Source organism: Staurois parvus, unplaced genomic scaffold, assembly GCF_062004578.1.
Source record: "Staurois parvus isolate SC_StPar_1 unplaced genomic scaffold, SC_StPar_1.0 ptg000292l, whole genome shotgun sequence".
NCBI classification, from domain to species: Eukaryota; Metazoa; Chordata; class Amphibia; order Anura; family Ranidae; genus Staurois; species Staurois parvus.
The window spans coordinates 3,300,575-3,320,141 of record NW_028318088.1 but is presented as its reverse complement, the minus strand read 5'-3'; the positions used below and the strand labels follow the sequence as shown (position 1 = coordinate 3,320,141).

Here is a 19,567-nt window from a genome sequence, read left to right as displayed (position 1 = left end):
CCTCAGTTGGAGCCATTAACACGCAAAGTTACATAAGTGGTGTTGAAGTCGTAACATGGACATCCTGTCTTTTATGGCTACCTTGTACACCACTAAGCCAGTTGGCACTATTCAACATCTCTGGACCACCATGGGAGTATGTCAATTTAGCCTTATACTCGATGCAAGTGCTCCACACCACTAGTAGCCCTGAATCCACCGCATTGCACAATAACTGACTGCTTATACATTTCCTCAGTAGGTTCCTTGTTATTACAGCTGGCTACTACTTAGCATTGTTGTTTGTCTGTATGCTGGCTTATGGCTTTTTTATTTTATGGTCACCTGTAGTGACTACTCTATTATGGATTTACTTGTTTAACTTTCTTTATTTCATGGCCAACACGGTGTGCACAATAACGGCTATCCTCAATGCTGTGCCATTACATTACTAGATTATTACTTAATACTAACGCTCAAATTTGAGTGGAGGCAGGGTCAGAATAGGACACAGTATTGAGTGTTTATTATTTGGGTGGTGAGCCACTCAGTGAATCATGTCTGTTCGGACTCCCTATTTTAGTTGACAATGTTGTCATGATTTTTTTAATGGTGACGGGTGGAGACTAATTTTTTCAACGTGAGTTCTCATGATGTTTGATTTTCAAATTGTGTTCCAATAAAGGTTGATTTTTAGTCAAACTGCCTGGGTCACTAGTGGTACTTTCATTTTGTTTAAGGGTCTTTCCTTAAATCTTTTTGGCCTTTGTGTAAGCCCACCTGCACAACTTCTCAGCCCTTCTGCTATGGGTGGTGTTCTCCCACATTCACACCAAAATGCCATCACCCAGGAATCTCCACTTTGCATCATCGATGACAAACAACTATGCATTGCCTTGGTGATGCCTACAGTGCTGGATTTCATGTAAAGGAATATGAATTAGGTATGGACCCAAGAACAAGAACAACTTCATCAGAGAGCCACTAAGCACAGAAGATTTAGGGACTGTAAACGGCCAAAGTCTCCTAGACTACAACCTGGTGGCAAGGTTTCATTGGTGATGAAAAATAACCACCTTAAGTTCCCAGCTATAACATTTGCTCCTCACTTTATTGTTCCTGCAAAAATAAACTTAATTTGCCACTACACCTTACGGTATATGTAAGCCCTTACCTTGTAAAACAACCCATTCAGTTTAAAATAGAAATAAAGGAAAAACATTTGTGTATATACTGTATTTACAAACAATTTGAAATACCCTTTTCTTTCTTTTTTTATAGTTGATCACCTCTGTGCTCAGCTGCATAAGAGCCTTTGAGATCTAAGGGTAGAAAAAGAGCATTACGCTGATCTCCGCAGTGATGAGCCTGTGCAGGGGGTGTGTTAGCACAAGTCTTGGCCATTGGAGGACAGGCAGGCTGTGCTCCCTTCACAGCCGGAAAATTGACCATGCTGGGACAAATGTGCTTCTATGCCTAGCATGGTCAGTTTGAAATAGGAAAGCAAGGGGACTGAAAGGAACACCAGGGATTTCACGAGGAAGAAATGCAAAAAGAACATGATTCTTTTTAACATAAGTACAGTACATGGTACAACAGGCACATATCAGGAATATGAAATGTTGGAGTAACATATTCTATAAGATTCTGAACTCTTTCCATGTATCACAGCTTAAGCCATTGATCCTAAACAATTTTTTCTGGTTTTTCTTCCTTGTTTACCCCTTTTGCCAGCCCATCCTTAGAATAATAGGTGCACCAAATCCTGAATTCCATGTGAAACTCCATTACTTAAGGGTGAAATAGTTTTGACCCCAAAGAAAGGTCTCAAGTCACTGCTCCCCACCTAGTACAGAGGTTTATGAAGTCCTGAAACAAGACAACCCCCCTTTTGAGGGTATCACACTCACCTATTCCACACTCCAGTGCTCTATGTGCACCTGCTAGCACCACAACCACTCACAGAGGGGACATAATCTTAAAGGGCTATCATGCAGGTTGCTAGGCAACACACTAGCATCCGGACTCCTCATGTTTCCTTTTTTGACCTCTCAAGTGTCTCCAAATGGCTTCTGGTGTTCCTTCAGTGTTCCGATTGTCATTCTGCATGTTCCCAGCTCCTGTGTGCCTGCTGCCATGCCCTGGGTTCTCTCTGTTTCTCCAGCCTGCATTCAGCTCCTTTGTGTCCCTATGCTCTTCAGTCTGCAACTCCAGTGTGACCCTATGCACTCCAGCATAAAACTCTCTCTGTTGTGTCTACTTGTATTCCAAAGCACCTTTGTGTGTCTATGTGGTCACCCTCCCACTCCCATGGCTCTGTATTTCTACATGCATTCTACTCACTCCCAGTACCTCTGTTTTTCTGTGCACTCTTACCAGCTTGGGCTGTTACCTACTGACATATGATTCCAACATCTCAGTACTGCAAGGGACTCTTTCCTGCATACCTGCTCACAGTTCTTAGTAGCTGCCTGCTTGGGTAAGTCAAAGGGCCACAACCTGGGAGTTGTCTGGAACAAAACCCATCCTCAGCTGCAGGAACTCTGGTAATGACAAAGCAACTCCTTGGATTTTGTGCCTTGGGCCTTCTAATCCAAAATATCACCAGCACACCATGTTCATATAAATAAACAGGAAATTTTAATGTCATTAACAGAAATTAGCAATGTTTCAAGGCCACTAAGGGCCTCTTCCTTGGGCACAGAGTCTATGTCATAAAAATCCTGCCTGTCAGAATTTTTTTTAAGTTTGAGTGCTGCCAGTCAGTGCCCATCAGAGCACCAGTGACCTTCAGTGCAGCCTCATCAGTGCACATCAGTGAAGGAGAAAAATTAGCCAATTACACCAAAATAATGGCAACCGTCCCAACTTATAACCAGCCTTAGCAGTAAGGTGCACATGAAAGGGCAATGCACATCGCAAACAAAGGATTTTCCATCAACACTTACCAGCCAGCCTGCGAAACAACCAAATTTCCTTCAGGCACATCTGCTCTTAACCTACTGTATCCATTTATACATGTGCTCCTACTATGAAGGCTTTGGAAATTTTAGTTAGTTCCACAGTATACAGAGGACCCTTGATGTGGAACTGTGGCTTACGCAGGGGCGGACTGACCATTTGGAAACTCGGGCACTGCTCGAGGGCCCGAGGTCAGTAGGGGGCCCCATGAGATGCCCCTGGTACCTTTTTCATAGGCTTTTTTGAGTTTGGGCAAGGACACGGGCCCCATGATCCCCTATTGCCCGGGGGCCCCATGGGTTGTCAGTCCGCCCCTGGGCTTATGCATATATTTGCAAATGTGTGCAAACAAAACTCTGTTTTTAACGCAAACTGTTAGACAGGGCCAAATTGGTTGTTTTGCAGGCTGGCCGGAAAGTGTTGCTGGGAAATCCTTTGTTTGTTTGCAAGAAAAATTACCTTTGTGAAAAATTAGATAAAATAGAAACTAAGGGAAATTTTTTTTTTTTCAATTTTTTTTAATTTGTTTAGTCAAAAATAACACCCAGTGGTGATTAAATACCACCAAAAGTTCTATCTGTCTCAAAAAAATTATACAAATTTTGTTTGGGTAAAGTGTTGCATGACCGCAAAATTGTCATTCAACGTGTGACAGCACTGAAAGCTGAAAATTAGTCTGGGCAGGAAGGGAGTAAAGTGCCCGGTAGGCAAGTGGTTAACAGCTTGGAGATGATATGGGAGCTGGAAGACATATGTTTTAATCCTGAAAAGTCTGCACCACAACCACATGCATTGCAAGCAGTGGCAGGGCAGTAGCAGTGTAGCCCTAGTTACTTGAATAGGTCATGTTCGGTGGCAGCACTGCCTGCCGAACCCAACAGGGAGTGCCATTTTTGCTGTGACCAAAACATCGCAATCCAAATGGCTGTGCCTTGTGATTGCTGTGATGACCTATCACAGAGATCACAAATGTAAACAGTACCAGAGAGGCGGCCACTTCCTCTCATAACGGAAGAGCTAATGAATGAATGATCATTCGTTAATTCAAGAGCACAAGCAGCAGCAGATTCTGGGTAAGTGGGAGATTGAGATTGTGGGCTTATATTTTAACCCTTTCAATTCCCCCTTCTCGCCTGTATGTGGGGAGGTGAAGCGCGGTGCAAGCTGTAAATACACAGTCTGGTTGGAACTTGTATTAAACAGAATGCCAACATTACAAACACCCAGGCAGGAGATCACTGCAAAGGAAATAACTCAGTTAAAATTGGACAGATGTAGAGGAGAGGTGTTGACATTGTCTGTTTCAGGTGAAGCACAGCCTGACTGGTCTAGTCCCAAAAGGGAAGCTCCTTTCCTGGATAGCGAGTTCCTAATCATTCCCTCCTTGTCAGGAACCTTTCCCTTCTGCTAGTTACTGCAGAGTCTCTTTCCCTACTTTAGCCATACGCCAGAAGCACCAAAACCCGGGGGCATGGACTTACATAAACCCTGCTGACCTAAGATGGCCACAGCGTAGCCAACTGGAACACTGCTTCATTGACCTAGGAAGGTTGTTTCTCTTGAACTTTTTCTCAAGGCTGAGGTGGCACTCGATTTGAGCGCTACCTGGAGTGCAGAAAACAAACCACACCTGCCAATACAATAAAATGTCAACAGCACACAATCAAAACAAGTGAAGACAGAACTGGTAAACACAGTTAAACAACATAATCAATGAATCTTGCAGATTGTTGCCCACGATTAGGCCGCACAGGGAGGCTGATGGCTGGGCTCTCATTGAAGTCACTTGGTAAAAATTAATCTCGGTGTAGTGACTCGGACTTAGCACACGTGCTAAGGTGTTGTTGATGTCCTCTAGCTGCTCTTCACCTGGGCTACACATGGGATTTTCCTCTGGACCAGTACAGTCTGAGGTACTAGCCAGGGTGGCTGGTTCAGCAGGATTCTCAGCTCCAGAGCCTTGAGGTTCAGGGTCACTGGGGACTGGAGGTTCAAGCTCAAGGGGTGGCAAGAACCAGTCCAGGGGTGCTTCTTGCACCGGTGGGAGGTCAGCAGGGTCGAAAGCTTTTGGGTCCTCAACAGACTCCTCGGAACACTTGCCACCCAGTACACAAGGCCTCAACATATTGCGATGCAAACAATTCTTAACAGAGTCGGGCCCCTCAGAGACCAGGTCATAGACAGGGGTAGGCAGGAATGGTTGTCCCACCACTTAGTATGGGGTGCATTCTCACTTAGACTCCAGCTTACTACCCCTGGTGTGTTTTGTATTCTTCACTAGCACCCAGTCCCCATTAGCAATGGTAGTGTCTTGAGGGCTGATTCCAGAGCTATGTCTTTGTGTCTAACACCAGTTGTTTAGCTCATTGCATTTGTTCCCAATGCTCCAGGTACTGAGGGTGTGAGTCTCTCAGGGGTATCCAACAGGAGGTCTATAGGCATGTGACCATACCACCCACACATAAGGTAAAAGGGTGTGTGCCCAGTAGATCTATGAACCGTGTTGTTTTAGGCCCACACCAGGGCCCTCGCATGCTGATAGCACCAGTCTTGGTAACTCAGTTCCAAAGTCCTTAGCATGCCAAGTAGTGTACCGTGGAACCGCTCATAGGCCCCATTACCCGAAAGATGATAGAGTGTGGTGTGTGACTTCAGATACCGCTCCGGCGGCACAGTTCTGTCATGACAACAGACTCGAGTTTGGGCCCTGGTCTGAAAGGATCTGTTTAGGACATCTGTAAGGCTGGATAAGGTGCTCCCAAAAGAATCTAGCTGTGGTGGCAGCAGTTTGGTCCTTGGAAAGCACCACCACTGCAAATTTAGAGAAGTGATCAATGAACACTAGGATGTACTGGTAGTCTATGGGTGCACTGGAGATTGTGAGGAAGTCCAAGGTCACCAACTAAAAAAGCTTGAAGGTGGTGATGGTTATGGCTGGCACCTTCTCAGGGAGAGCCTTGTGGATGGTACAACTCTCGCACCCTAGGCAGACTTTATGTACCCAGTGGGACAGATGGGGGCAAAAGAAGTATCTCCAAACTAGCGCCTCCATCCAGTCCACCCAAAATATCCACCTGCGGTATGAAGCAGTTGGCAGACTTACAGGATATGTGATTGGGGGACCACGGCCTGAAGAATATCTTGCTGGTCAGAGGGAATGCAGGCTTGCCGTAAAGTAATTTATCCTGGAATTATAGCCAATTACACTGCCTCAGGATGGCCCGTGTCACAGGGGATAGTCTAGGCAGAGCAGAGTAGGACTGGCCATAGAGGGATTACTTTGACGCAGTTGGCCAGCTTAAACATGTATTGCAATATTTGTGAACCAAATATCCCTATTTATTGCAAAGTCTGTTTGAAAGGGTATATACCAGTGTGCTGAGGGTCCTTCAGAATTTTTACAGGGGATAGTCTCTGACATTCCCTTGTAGGAGGTCTATATTTAAGAAAAAGGAAGCACTGCATATCTCCACTGGAGAGTCAGCAAGGGTCAAACTGTTCCTGTGCAACAAATCTTTGTACATAGAAGTTATATTCCATAACCCTGGATTGAACTTTATTTACTTACGGACTGATCACTCACTACAATCTAATCTGATTAGCGAGGCCATCCTGCTAGGTCAATGAGAAACTCATATCCATTCCCAGCAGACTTCACCCTCTCTATCTCCCACCTACCTTGTCACCCAAGTGTGTTCTCCTCTCGTTTTCCTTTACTATAGCACAGCTAAGGTGTTTTATTTGACTCTCCATTGGAGGGTACCAAAATTCTGGATTAAAGCAGAGGCTTTCTCAGCCCCATACTATTATTGTCCTGTACACTGATTTTTAAGTATGTACCCCTCTTTGACTGGAATTGTGCTTACTGTCATGGTATGCTTAAAAAATCTTTTCATAAAAACTTATGAAAACAAAAAAAAAAACAAAACGTTTTTTAAAAAGAAAATTCCTTTAAATAGGAAAAAACCTGGTTATTATGACTCATGGTTGCACAGAGCAAACTACATTTGTGGTTGTGGTGCTTGGGAGTCACAGCTGCAATGTATCTTTCTCCATTGAGATGCATAACAGAAAACAATGTGTGCAGCTATACACATGTAACCATCGGAACTAGCATTTCCACATGCATTGGTATATTTTTCAAAATGCATAATCTGAATTTTTAAAATATCCCCCTATTTGTGTGAACATGAATGCTAATGGTTAGTCATCCAGGTCATCCAGTGCCCACAACAAGGATGGCAAACCATTGAAGAAGGAGATGGGGCTAATAGTGAAACATTTATTTAATTTCGCATTTGATCTTTAACCACTTGCCTACCTGGCACTTATACCCCCTTATTTACCAGGCCAATTTTCAGCTTTCAGCGCTGCCGCACTTTGATTGACAATTGCGCGGTCATGCAACATTGTACCCATATGAAATTTTGATCTTTTTTTTCTCACAAATAGAGCTTTCTTTTGGTGGTATTTAATCGCCACTGGGCGCTTTACTTTTTGCGCTATAAACAAAAAAATTTGCAAAAAATTTGAAAAAAAAAAAAAGTTTCTTTGTTTCTATTATAAAATGTTTCAAACAGGTAATTTTTCTCCTTCACTGATGGGCGTTGATAGGCGGCACTGATGGGCACTGATAGGCAGCACTGAAGGGCACTGATAGGCAGCACTAATGAGGTGGCACTGATAGGCAGCACTAATGAGGTGTCACGGATAGGCGGCACTAATATGCAGCACTGATAGGTGACACTGATGATGGGTACTGATAGACGGCACTGACTGGCATCACTCCTGGGCACTGACTGGCACAACCGCTGGGCACTGACTGGTGGCACTGACTGGCAGCACTGCTGGGCTGCACTGGTGGGTGGGCACAGGTGGGTGGCACAGGTAGGTGGCACTTCTGGGCACAGGTGTGTGACACTGCAAAGTGGCACAGGTCGGTGCACTGCTGGGCACAGGTGGATGATCTGCTGGGCACAGGTGGGCGGAGCTAGTGGGCGCACTGCTGGGCACAGGTGGGTGGAACTTGTGGGTGGCACTGCTGGGCACCGATCATCAGGGCACTGATCATCAGTGCCCTGATGATCGGTGCCGATCCCCGCTCTGACAACTGCCGGTTCTCGGCAGTACTTTCCTCACGATCTGACAGCGTGAGGAAAGTGCAGCCGAGAACTGGCAATTGAATTTCCCGGTGATCGGGCGTGTCATTGGACACGGCTGATCACGTGGTAAAAGGCCGCTGTGATTGGCCTTTTACCACATCATGTGATCAGCTGTGTCCGTAGGACACAGCGATCACGGAGATCTCCGGGTACGCGCCCCCTGGGGCGCGCAGGAGAGCGCGTTCTGGGAGGACGTCATATGACGTCCACCCAGAACTGGCCGGCAGCAGTGCAGCCGTCATTCGGCTATCTGCGGTCGGCAACTAGTTAAAGTGGTTTTAAACCCTGAAGGTTTTTTTAACTTCATCCATTCTATGCATGAAAGTAAAAAACCTTCAGTGCGCAGCTCCCTCCACAGCTCCCCCTAATTTTCACCTGAGCCCAATTTCGGTCCAGCAATAAGCACGGGAGCCATGGCTCTCCTGGGTCTCTTCCTCCTCATTGGATGAGACATTGGCTCCTGCTTCTGTCAATCACAGCCAGTGAGGAGGTAGTGGGGCCGAGCTGTGCTCTGCTGTGTCTTATGGACACAGAGAGCAGGGCTTGGGACAGAGCATGTACCAGTGCCCCCATAGCAAGCAGCTTACTATGGGGACACTGCTCAGAGGGGGGGAGCCAAAAGTGCCAGCGGGGGACCCAAGAAGGTGAGCATAACAGCAGCAGGGGAGCATAAAATGTTTATTTTAAAAAAAATTTAAAATGAGCATTTAGTATCACTTTAGGTAAATAATTTGATTTCGTCATATTCGCTATGTTAGAATGATTCATTTTCGGAATTCATTTAATTGGATTTGTTTCGTATACTTGTTATTTACGAATGGATTCAAATTTCAGAAGACGGCTATATTTTTATTCTATTCAGAATGTGAAATTCTAATTTTGAATTTCGGGAGATGGTTATATTTTCTTTTCTATTCATTTTCTATTCTATTATTTTCTATTCTATTCCTTTATATTCTATTCTTTTATTTTCCATTCAATATTATTCTATTCTGTTTTATTAATTCTATTTTTGTAATGTCTACTCTATTCTGTTCTGTTTTATTCTATTCTTTTATATTCTATTGTTTTATTCTGTTCTTTTCTTTTATTCCTATTCTGTTCTATTTTATTCTTTTCTATAAAGCAAAAATTCAAAACAAACAAAAAACAACCTGATGTATAATTATACTGTAAGATTGGTCTTTACGTGGGAAATATTAATAGAGAAACAACAGCAGGGGTGCACTGTACCCACACACCAAACCCTATATTACCTAAAACTTCACTTTTATTCATAGCGGTCTACAACTCCTAATGTAGAAAATGAAGTCAAAAGGATGCCAGGTGTATAACCTTATAAAGATGGCCATGTGCTTTTCTTAAACACACTTTTTACACTGTACACCCCTGATGAAGCCTTGTTTTAAGGATAAACGTGTTGGGTTAAGGGATTTTTGTGGTTTTTAATGTTTATTTAGTTTTCATTATTTATTTATTTATTTCAGGTACTTATATAGCGCCGTCAATTTATGCAGCGCTTTACATATATATTGTACATTCACATCAGTCCCTAACCCTCAAGGGGTGTACAATCTAAGGTCCCCAACTCACATTTATACATACACATACCAGGGCCAATTTACACAGGATCCAATTAACCGAACAGCATGTCTTTGGAGTGTGGGAGGAAACTGGAGTACCCAGAGGAAACCCACGCAGACACAGGGAGAACATGCAAACTCCAGGCAGGTGATGCCGTGGTTGGGATTTGAACCTATGACCCTAGTGCTGCCAGATGGAAGTGCTAACCATTTAGCCACTGTGGACACTTAGATTTATTGGAGCATTGTGGGAGAAAAAGAGATTTTTCTGGACTGGTGGAGATAGTGGATTGACAGAAGTGCACTTTTCCCAGGCTGGAAGGGTACTATGATATATTTGATTTTGATGGGCAGTTGAGCCTTCTAGTAATCACAGTAACCCTAAGTATCAATCCATGCCTTTGGGTTGTGGTATGTGTCTAGGACACTGACCCTACCCTATACACATCTCTACTCAGACTGAAAAATTGACCAACCGCAGCTAAAGACATACTTCCTGTTTGGTTGTTATCTCCCTATTATGAAGACAGTTGTACTGTATAAAAGTTTCATAATTTTGTAGTTTTGCATTAATTCCACGTTGCCCTATAAGGTTATGCACCTGACAGCCTTATAACTTCCTTTCCTTTTCTACATTATAGGTTTTAGCCAGTTGCCAATAAAAGTGACGTTTTAGGTCATAGTGGGTTTGGTACATGGGTATAGCGCACCCCAGTGTTGTTCCTATAGTCTATAAAGCAGCCTAAGTAGGAATTATCCTATTTCACTTTTATACCTTACTGGATTATTTGCAATATAAATTCATTTAGAATTAAAATTCATTTTAGAATTTGGATAACTCCTTTCAAATTTATTTTGGATTTGTTGAAATTCATTACTATTGTATAGTGATTTGGAAATTCAGATACATCTGAATCTCTGAATAATGAAAATGTGTCCGAATTTCAATTTGTAATGAAAATAAATTGCACGTCTAGTGGTGGCACTGAAAAAAATGTCCCTGTGTCGGTGATGTTGCCAAGAGGAAAAATGGGGCTCCTGGAGGGTGCTGAGGAAGAGAGGGGAGCTCTGGGGCTGAGTTGTCCCCTAACCCTCTGTGTACTAACTCAGTTCACACAACTTCCTCAGTATGATGCCTGCAAGAAGAGAAGGCAGCTTCTCCTCCCAAGGAAGAAGGGCAGCCTGCTCTCACTCCCCACCAGTGCTCTGCCTGGACAGAGCTGTGTTTGCAGTGGGTGCCTGCTGTCCTCTCCCCACAGGAGGCTGCTGTTGGAGGGAGGAGAGAGCATACTAAAGAAATCTGAGTAAACAGAAAAGGATGCAACCTTCTTCTGTTTAACCATTTCCTGCCTGTCCACAGAACATATACTGCGGGCAGGAAGCACAGACAGGCTAAGTGATGTACCCATACGTCTCTTCGCACATGCACACTGGGGCATGCAGCAAGCCACTCACGCAACTACTGTGTCCACTGGGCACATCATCTTAAGGATCACGGTAACTGGCCGCTTACAGCAAATCCCATTTTGAATCACATAATCTCAGTGTCAACACAACTACTATGAATGGGTTTCATGCATATTAGTTGTGTTTAGTATTGTTTGCTGTGATTGGCCCACAGCTATCACATGGTACAGTGTGCCAATCACAGCACCCTGTACCATGTGATCATAATACGAAGCACAGCTGTTATGAATGAAACTCATTCATTACAGTTCAAAGCATTGCTGTTACAGTGATCATCACTGTAGCAGCAAAGTGTAAAAAACATACTGTCACTATTCAGTATCCCTGATCGCTGCCACACCAGTCATAGGATGACGATGTACTGCACTGGTGACAGTATGTGAGAAAAAAAAAAAAACTGTAAAAAAAACCCCAAATTTTATTTAATTTGGTAATTTTCTAAAATTTTGTGACAACCAATTATTTAAAAAAAACTCACCATGCCTCTTTCTAAATATCCCAGACTGTCAACTTTCCAAAAAGGGGTATCTGTACTGTTCTGGCATTTTAAAGGCCTCAAGAAATGAAATGATATCAGCACACCAGGATTGATCAATTTTCAAATATATAAACCATAGTTTGTAGACTCTATGACTTTCACACAAGCCAATCAATATAAACTTATTGGGCTGTTTTACAAAAGATATGTAGCAGAACACATTTTGGCCTAAATTTATGAAGAAATTGGATTTTATTAGATATGTTTTACAACAGAAAATATTGGGGTGTTTTTTTCAAACTTTTTGGTCTTTTTTTTGCGTTTGTATGATAAAAAAAATACCAAAAAACCCAGTGATAATTAAATACCACCAAACGAAAGCTCTGTTTATTTGAAAAAACATATATACTCATTTGGGTACAGTGTCGAATGAATTAGCAATTACCAGTTAAAGAAGCGCAGTGATGAATAGCAAAAAATGGCTTGGTCATGAAGGAGGTAAATCCTTCCGAAGGGCAAATGGTTAAATAAGGGACCTGAACAGATCCGGATGTAGGTGATGATCATCAAGTTTACATCCACCCACCCATAAACGTACATCATGCTTTTGTCTGGATCCGTCTTAAAAACTGACAGATGGATCCAGACTGAACACCCATGTGAAAGAAACCTTAGAATATAACTAAAGAAAAACTTATTTTGTTAAACTTTTGGATAGAGTGGAGAGGGATTAGAACTCCTGTCAGTTTGTAATGCTGTTTGTGCCCCCGTTTATTTATCTATTTCAGGTACTTATATAGCACGGTCAATTTACACAGCGCTTTACATATATATTGTACATTCACATCAGTCCCTAACCCTCAAGGGGTGTACAATCTAAGGTCCCTAACTCACATTCATGTATACACATACTAGGGACAATTTAGACAGGATCCAATTCACCTACCAGCATGTCTTTGGAGCAGGGACAATTCCAGCATAAGCAGCTGTCTTTGGGCGCCAAGATGGGGGGGATCTGAATCCCAAGCCACGTGCTAGGGATTCTGAACTTTAAACCCTTCCGACTGCCTGTACACATATACTGTAGGGGCCTCACTGAAGTGGGTCTTTTTCTGAGAGGCTGAATATAGGTGTACAGGGTCTTGTACTAACAACCAGAGACTATCACAGGGATCAACTGCTGTGCAGCCAGCTTATGGTTTTTTTTTTTTTTACCTCTGAATGGACAGAAAGATACATTGTTTCTTTTTCTTGTGGATTTTGTACAAGCTGAAACCTATGGCTTTTGCACTCACATGGAAGACTTTTCTACTGTTCTACTTACTACCGTTACTAAACCCACAACAGTAAAATCAGTCTGTACATGAATAAAGTATACTTGTTATACTCACTATGGATCCTATGGGGCTAACACTCCACATTGTGTTAAAAAGGCTGTTTGATGCTGTCTTCTCTGATGCTACCCTTCTTCCACATTCCTTAATCCATCTGCTGATAAAACAGAGTCTTAGAGGCAAACTGCACATGCTTAGTTTGGTGTATAGTGCTAGATTTGTTTTCTTGGGAGAGTGCATGTGATCAGCACAGGGCCAATAAGCATTGTCCAGAGGGTCAGGGGTCATGCAGCCTCATAGGACAGTCAGAGGAGAATAACCTCTTCTCCTACAAGCTTTAACCAGTGCTCTGCTGGATGCTGACAGAAGTCACATGACTGCTCTATCTGCTGATGAGAGCAGTTTATATTTACTATAATAATTGCATTTCCATGTTGTGTGTACTGTGGGAGACTAGATATAGTGAATACAGGGTCCTGGGTTTAGTAGCACTTTAAGAGACTACCTCTGCCATTTTGCTCAAGACTATCTTCTGATCTAAAAGACGTCCTTTTATTGTATCCTTTCCTGGACATTGGCTATACAGTTAAGATAACAGTCCAGATAACCTTTACTGTTTGCAATGTCACTATCTGGTCATATGTTAGTTCATATCTACTGGTTAATCAGAACATTTGCCTAATCTGGCCTTTAGCTGGTCATACGTTAAATGTGTACATCTTATTGGCTCTGTAATGTTTTACGTAATATCAGCTTATGTCTTTGGGATGTAATCAGTGCATAAAGACAGTGGACAGCAGGCATGGAGGTTACAATAGCCTGCTTTTTATTGTTCTTCCACTTGTGGTAAAAAAACCTTCACCTTGCATAGCAAGAAGTCTTCATTCTCTTACAAAGGGTCCAGAGTCCAGCCTGGACAGTCTCCTTCCAGGGTAGAAAGATGTAAACTAACAAAAAAATAAATAAAACACACACACACACATAAAATTGGATAAAAGGTTTAACACTGTAAAACATTTTTTTAACGACTTCCCGACTGCCCTTAAGGCAGATATACTGCTACAGGGTGGCAGGGGTGCACAAAATCACGTATATATATGTGATTTTGTGGTTCCAGATAGGGGGTGTGCGCGCACCCTACTTGCGTTGCCAACTAGGTCCCGGTCAGTGATTCCCCGCTGCCGCCTGGTGATTACTGAGCATCTCCGACAGGGAGTAGGGTTGCTTTGTTTACTAACAGTCCTCCTCCGTCAGCTCGGCACACTGCTCTGGATGGCTGTGCACAGTACAGCCATCCAGAGCAGTGTGCTTACAGTAAAACACACACACACCGCCCCCCATGTAAAACACTTTCAGTACACAATTAACCCTTTGATCGCCCCTCATGTTAACCCTTTCCTGCCCATTGCTATTAGTAGTGTCAGTGCTTTTTTTTTTTTTACCTCTGATCACTGTATTGTGTCACTGGGGATGTCAGTGACACAAAGTCAGTTCCCCCCCAGTGTCAATGTCCGCCACAGTCCTTGCTATAAGTCGCTGATCTCCGCCATTACTAGTAACAAAAAAAAAAAAAATTCCAGTATCTATACCATCATTTGTAAACACTATAACTTTCACATAAACCAATAAATTTTTTAGCAAATACATGTCGCAGAATACATTTTGTCCTAAATTTATGACAAATTAGATTTTTTTATTTTTTTCACTGGACATGTTTAATAGCAAAAAGTCCAAAATATTGTTTTTTTTTTTAAATTTGTATTTTTTTTTATAGCACAAAAATTAAACGCACAGGTGATCAAATACCACCAAAGAAAGCTCCATTTGTGGGGAAAAAAAAAAAAAAGACGTAAATTTAATTTGGGTGCAGCATTGTATGACCGCGCAATTGTCAGTTAAAGTAATGCAGTGCCATATTGCAAAGAATGGCCAGATCAGAAATGGGGGTAAATCCTTTGAAGGGCAAGTGGTTATTGACAAAATTTGTTTTTTTTACTGGACATGTTTAAGAGCAATAAGTCAAATAGTGTCAAATTAAACCTTGCCAAAACCGAGCTCCTAGTTTTCCCCCCAGCCCGCGCCCCCCGACCTCTCCATCACGACCAACAACGCCACCATCAGCCCCACTACGCAAGCCAGCGTACTAGGTATCATTCTAGACTCCAACCTGTCTTTCCAGCCCCAGATCCAATCACTGACAAATTCATGCAGGCTCCACCTCCGCAACATCTCCAAAATACGTCCGTTCCTAACCCCAGAAACTACAAAGCAACTCATCCACTCCCTTATCATATCACGACTTGACTACTGTAACTCCCTCCTTGCCGGCCTACCCCAACACAGGCTATCTCCGCTTCAGTCTATCCTGAATTCTGCAGCCAAACTCATCCACCTTACCAACCGCTCCATATCCGCCACCTCCCTCTGCCAATCCCTCCACTGGCTTCCGATAGCCCAACACATAAAATTCTAAATATTAACATACAAAGCCATTTATAACTCTGCCCCAAATTACCGAACTGATATCCATCTACCACCCAAAACGCACTCTTCACTCCTCACAAGACCTCCTTCTCTCCAGTTCCCTGGTCTCCTCCCATGCCCGACTGCAGGACTTCTCCAGGACTTCCCCCATCCTCTGGAACTCACTACCCCAATCCATCAGATTATCACCTACCCTCCTCACCTTTAGGCGCACCCTGAAAACCCATCTCTTCAGGGAAGCCTACCCCGCCCTCACCTAACAGCCGATCTCCTCCACTCCTCCCCCCACAGCCACTTCCTCCTGTACCACTATCTCCTCCCTCCTAGATTGTAAGCTCCAAGGAGCAGGACCCTCGAACCCCTCGTATATTGTATTGTACTGTATTGTCTCATGTTCTGTCCCCCACTATAATGTACAGTGCTGAGCAAACCGTTGGCGCTATATACATACTGTATAATAGTTATTTTTCTCAAAATTGTAAATTTTTTTTTACATAAGAAAAAGCACAGCGATCAAATACCACCGAAAGAAATTTCATTTGGGTGCAGTGTTGCATGATCGCACAATCGTCAGTTAAAGTAACAGCGCCGTAACGCAAAAAATGACCTGGTCAGGAAGGGAGGTAAAACCTCTGGAAGGCAAGTGGTTAAAGTAGCACAGTGCTGAATAGCAAAAAAAACACCTGATCATGAAGGGGGTAAAACATGGCGCACAAGTGGTTAAAATGCCACCAAAAGAAAGCTCTAGCTGTCTCCAAATAAAAGGATGGAACCTTCATTTTGTGCACATTGTTACATGCCTGAGTCATTGCCAGTCAAACGGGGTGATAAAGGCTGGCACTGAAGTAAAGACGCTGAGCAGCTTTGCAGTGCACGCTATGGAACGCACACTAAAACGTCTGACCTTTCCCTGCTGTGGTAAAGGTAAGGCAACACTGCATTCAGGGACGTTATTCCAAGCCTCCAGGCGGGAGGAGCCGGCACACTGGAGCAGAGGAGAGGCTGTGTGTGTGACCAGGAGCCCACTGACACCCGATCCTCCACACCAGTCTAGACGCCCTAGAATGCCTGCCGTCTGACCGCTCCACTTTCGTCACGTCCCCGCCCACTCTGGGCCAAGGCCCCTCCCCATGTGTGGAGCGTGCGCATGCGTCGTAGCGCCCGCGCGCCTGGCAGTGAGCGGAGTCATGATGGCGGCGGACAGGCCGTGCTGATGAGACAGCGAAATAGGCGACCGCTACAGCAGCTTACACCCGGGCCACTATCACAGCGCTCTCCACAGACGCAGCATCGCCGCGGTACGCCAAGACAGCGCCGGAGGACACAGGCTGATCCAGCGGACCGCCCGTCCGTCACAAATAAATCAGAGGCCGGAACAGACCGGATCCCGACACTGCACCCAGGACACAGGGGGACCGGGAGGGTCACACTTCGTAGCCGCCATGCAGATCACAATGAAGACGCTGCAGCAGCAAACCTTCAAGATAGAGATTGACTGCGAAGAGACGGTAGGCCACATCTACAGCGCCTTGTTCTACCGAGGAGAGCTAGCGGCCGCCGGCTCGTACGGCTTAGCTGAGTCCCCCTGCTATTGCATGGCCTACACGGCAGCCACGGTGCTCAGCGGCCGGCCTCTAGGCCGCCGGGGTTATTTACCACACTCGTGTGCCGACAAGGGTTAACAGAGAGCGGAGGGGGCGGGGTGAAGGCGCGTGCTCGCGCTTGTGTTGAAGTTCTAGCACGTGACCAAGCGGCGTCGCGGTGTCGTGCATCACGTGGGAATGGCTGGGCACTTGCGGAGGGCTCGTGCACGCTTCAGGTGTCTCTGCAGCTGTTGCGGGATTTACCGCCCCGGCCTGCCCCAGAGAGCGCCTGTGTGCCTGTAACCTCGTGCTGCCTGACTCTGGTGTCAGCTGCCGGGCCTACACTTTATTAGGAGTAGAGTGTGCAGAACAGACCAGCAGTGTGTTGTGTGCACGGCTATAATGCAGCAATACGTCCCATGTGCTGTGAGGAAGGTAACCCTTCAGGTTCAGGCCTCCTTCACACTATGGTGCAGAGACGTCAGCATTTCTGCAAGGGCACAACAGAATCAATTGTTCTCTATATGTCCTGTTCACACCGCTGGTATCATATACAGATTTTTTTTTTTTTGCGCAGGGATTTGCAAGTGTATAAAACGCATTGGAGTGCGCATGAAAACGGACATCTCTGTAAGTGAAAGCTGTACATCAGTTCCCATCAGGTTTTTCTGAACTTATGGTGTGAACAAGGCCTTCTATTTAGGAAACAGGAAGAGTTAGAAGTAGCAGGCCTGTGGGGAGACTTAGGCCTCATGGACACTTCAATGATGCCTTTTCTACAGGTGTTTATCAGCAGAAAACCTTGGTAAAAATGTGTTTTATGCATGCATGTTCACATCTGGCACTAATGCATTCTGTTAGCCAGACTATTCATATATTCTGGCCATTAGAATGTATTTTTACGCCTAAAAGTTCCTATCCTGAATGCTACTTTGGTATTTTTCTGCCTCTAAGCACCTACAGCAGGGCTTTACAGATTTGCTTTGAATCTAGGAGCCAGCAAAAAAAAAAATTAGATGTTAGTGTGTGTTTTTTTTTTTTTTAACCTCTTGGCACCGACCACACACAAATGTGTGGCCTCCCGGCGTCTAGGCCTTGAGGCCGAGCGGCCGCACATTTGCGTGCAATTAGGAAAAACGCGCTGAGAGTGCGCACTCCCAGCACACTTGTCCGGTACTCATGGAAAGGTCCCGATCTCCTCTTTCGATCAGGACCTTTCCCGATCATGTGATCGCTGTCACAGTGGTCACATGACCCTAAGACCCCGCCGCCCAGGTTTTGACACCCTTAAAGGGCTGGGAGGCGCCAAGGATTTAAGCATAGTGTGGGTTGTCAGTGCCTGGGGCAAGGCGAGTGATTTGCACTCCCTAACTTACAGCAGAGCAGCCAGCCAATAACCCTAACGCTGTTATGTCAGGGTTGTAGGCTGGGAAGAGCAGGGGCTGTTAGAGAGAAGAGCGGGGGACTCTCCTATCCCACACACATAACACAAGGAGACCCCTGAATGCACACCTGTATAATTTTCTACAGCTTTCCGATGCCTCTAATGTACTCAGATCCCTTCAGCAGGGTTCCCTGACCACTACATCAGCCTTGGTGAAGAAGTCAGCGTCTTGTGATTTCATCTAATATCACAGCGTCCACTCACCTTCTTGCAGTTCGCTGGCTCTATCATCAGCTGCATGTAGTGGAGCAAGATCACAGCTCGGGACCCTGATCCACTCTGACACAACTTCACAGGTTTGATGCCTCTGCTGCCTCTTCCTTCACTCCCATCAGTGGCAGTCCCCTGCTGGTACTGACTCAACAGGCTTCTCTCACCTTCTTGCCAGGCCCTGCTCCAAGTCACATTGTCTGAATAGTTTCTCTGGGTTTCAGGCGGACACATTATTCAGACCAACAGTGAATGTGCTGACAAAGGCCCAGGAAGCAATTTCTAGTCGCCATGGTGACCTGGCGCCTGGGATTTGTCAAACCCTGACCTATAGCAAGGGTGCTCAACCTGTGGCCCTCGACCTCAAAGCACTGAAGTGCATACCTGGGGTTAGCAACCTGTTGGTCGCGATCTGGGCTTGCCGTCTCGTCATCCCAGGGCATCAGAGTGCATCGAGCCGGCAGCAGAGGGAGCAGGAGCTGCATAAGCAGATGCTTCCTCTGTACCCCTGAATTATAGTGTGCACAGACAAATAGGTTAACATGGTGGGTTGTTTAGAGGCAGAATAAAAACTCAAATGCCTGTAAAAACAGGCCTTAATCTGATAGCGGGGTGAGTTAGCTGACGTAAGCGGTCTGTAGGTATTTACCTTTAGGGCTTGTTCACATGGACATAGTGGAAAAAAGTTTTTCTGCCCTTAGGAATGATGGGTGTTTGCATTCAGCTGCCTGTACAAATTGGTAGGAGGCTATGGCTGTACACTGGTGAGTGTTTATGTCAGGGACATATGTGTGTCCCGGACTCAGTTTGCACCAAGGGCTGTTCATCCATCTGTCAATCCCTGTACACCTATAAATGCAGCCTGTCGTTGACTTGTATAGG

General features: G+C 44.7%; 1 protein-coding gene across 1 annotated transcript in view; it reads left to right on the top strand.

Moving 5' to 3' along the window:
- The first annotated feature begins 16,588 nt into the window (after nucleotides 1–16,588).
- Nucleotides 16,589–19,567, top strand: part of RAD23B (RAD23 nucleotide excision repair protein B) — a 45,281-nt gene continuing 42,302 nt past the window's right edge. Inside the window, exon 1 of the mRNA XM_089682606.1 lies at nucleotides 16,589–16,956. Within this exon, the coding sequence (XP_089538732.1) occupies nucleotides 16,891–16,956 (66 nt within the window). The 5' untranslated portion in view covers nucleotides 16,589–16,890. The remainder of the gene's footprint in view (nucleotides 16,957–19,567) is intronic.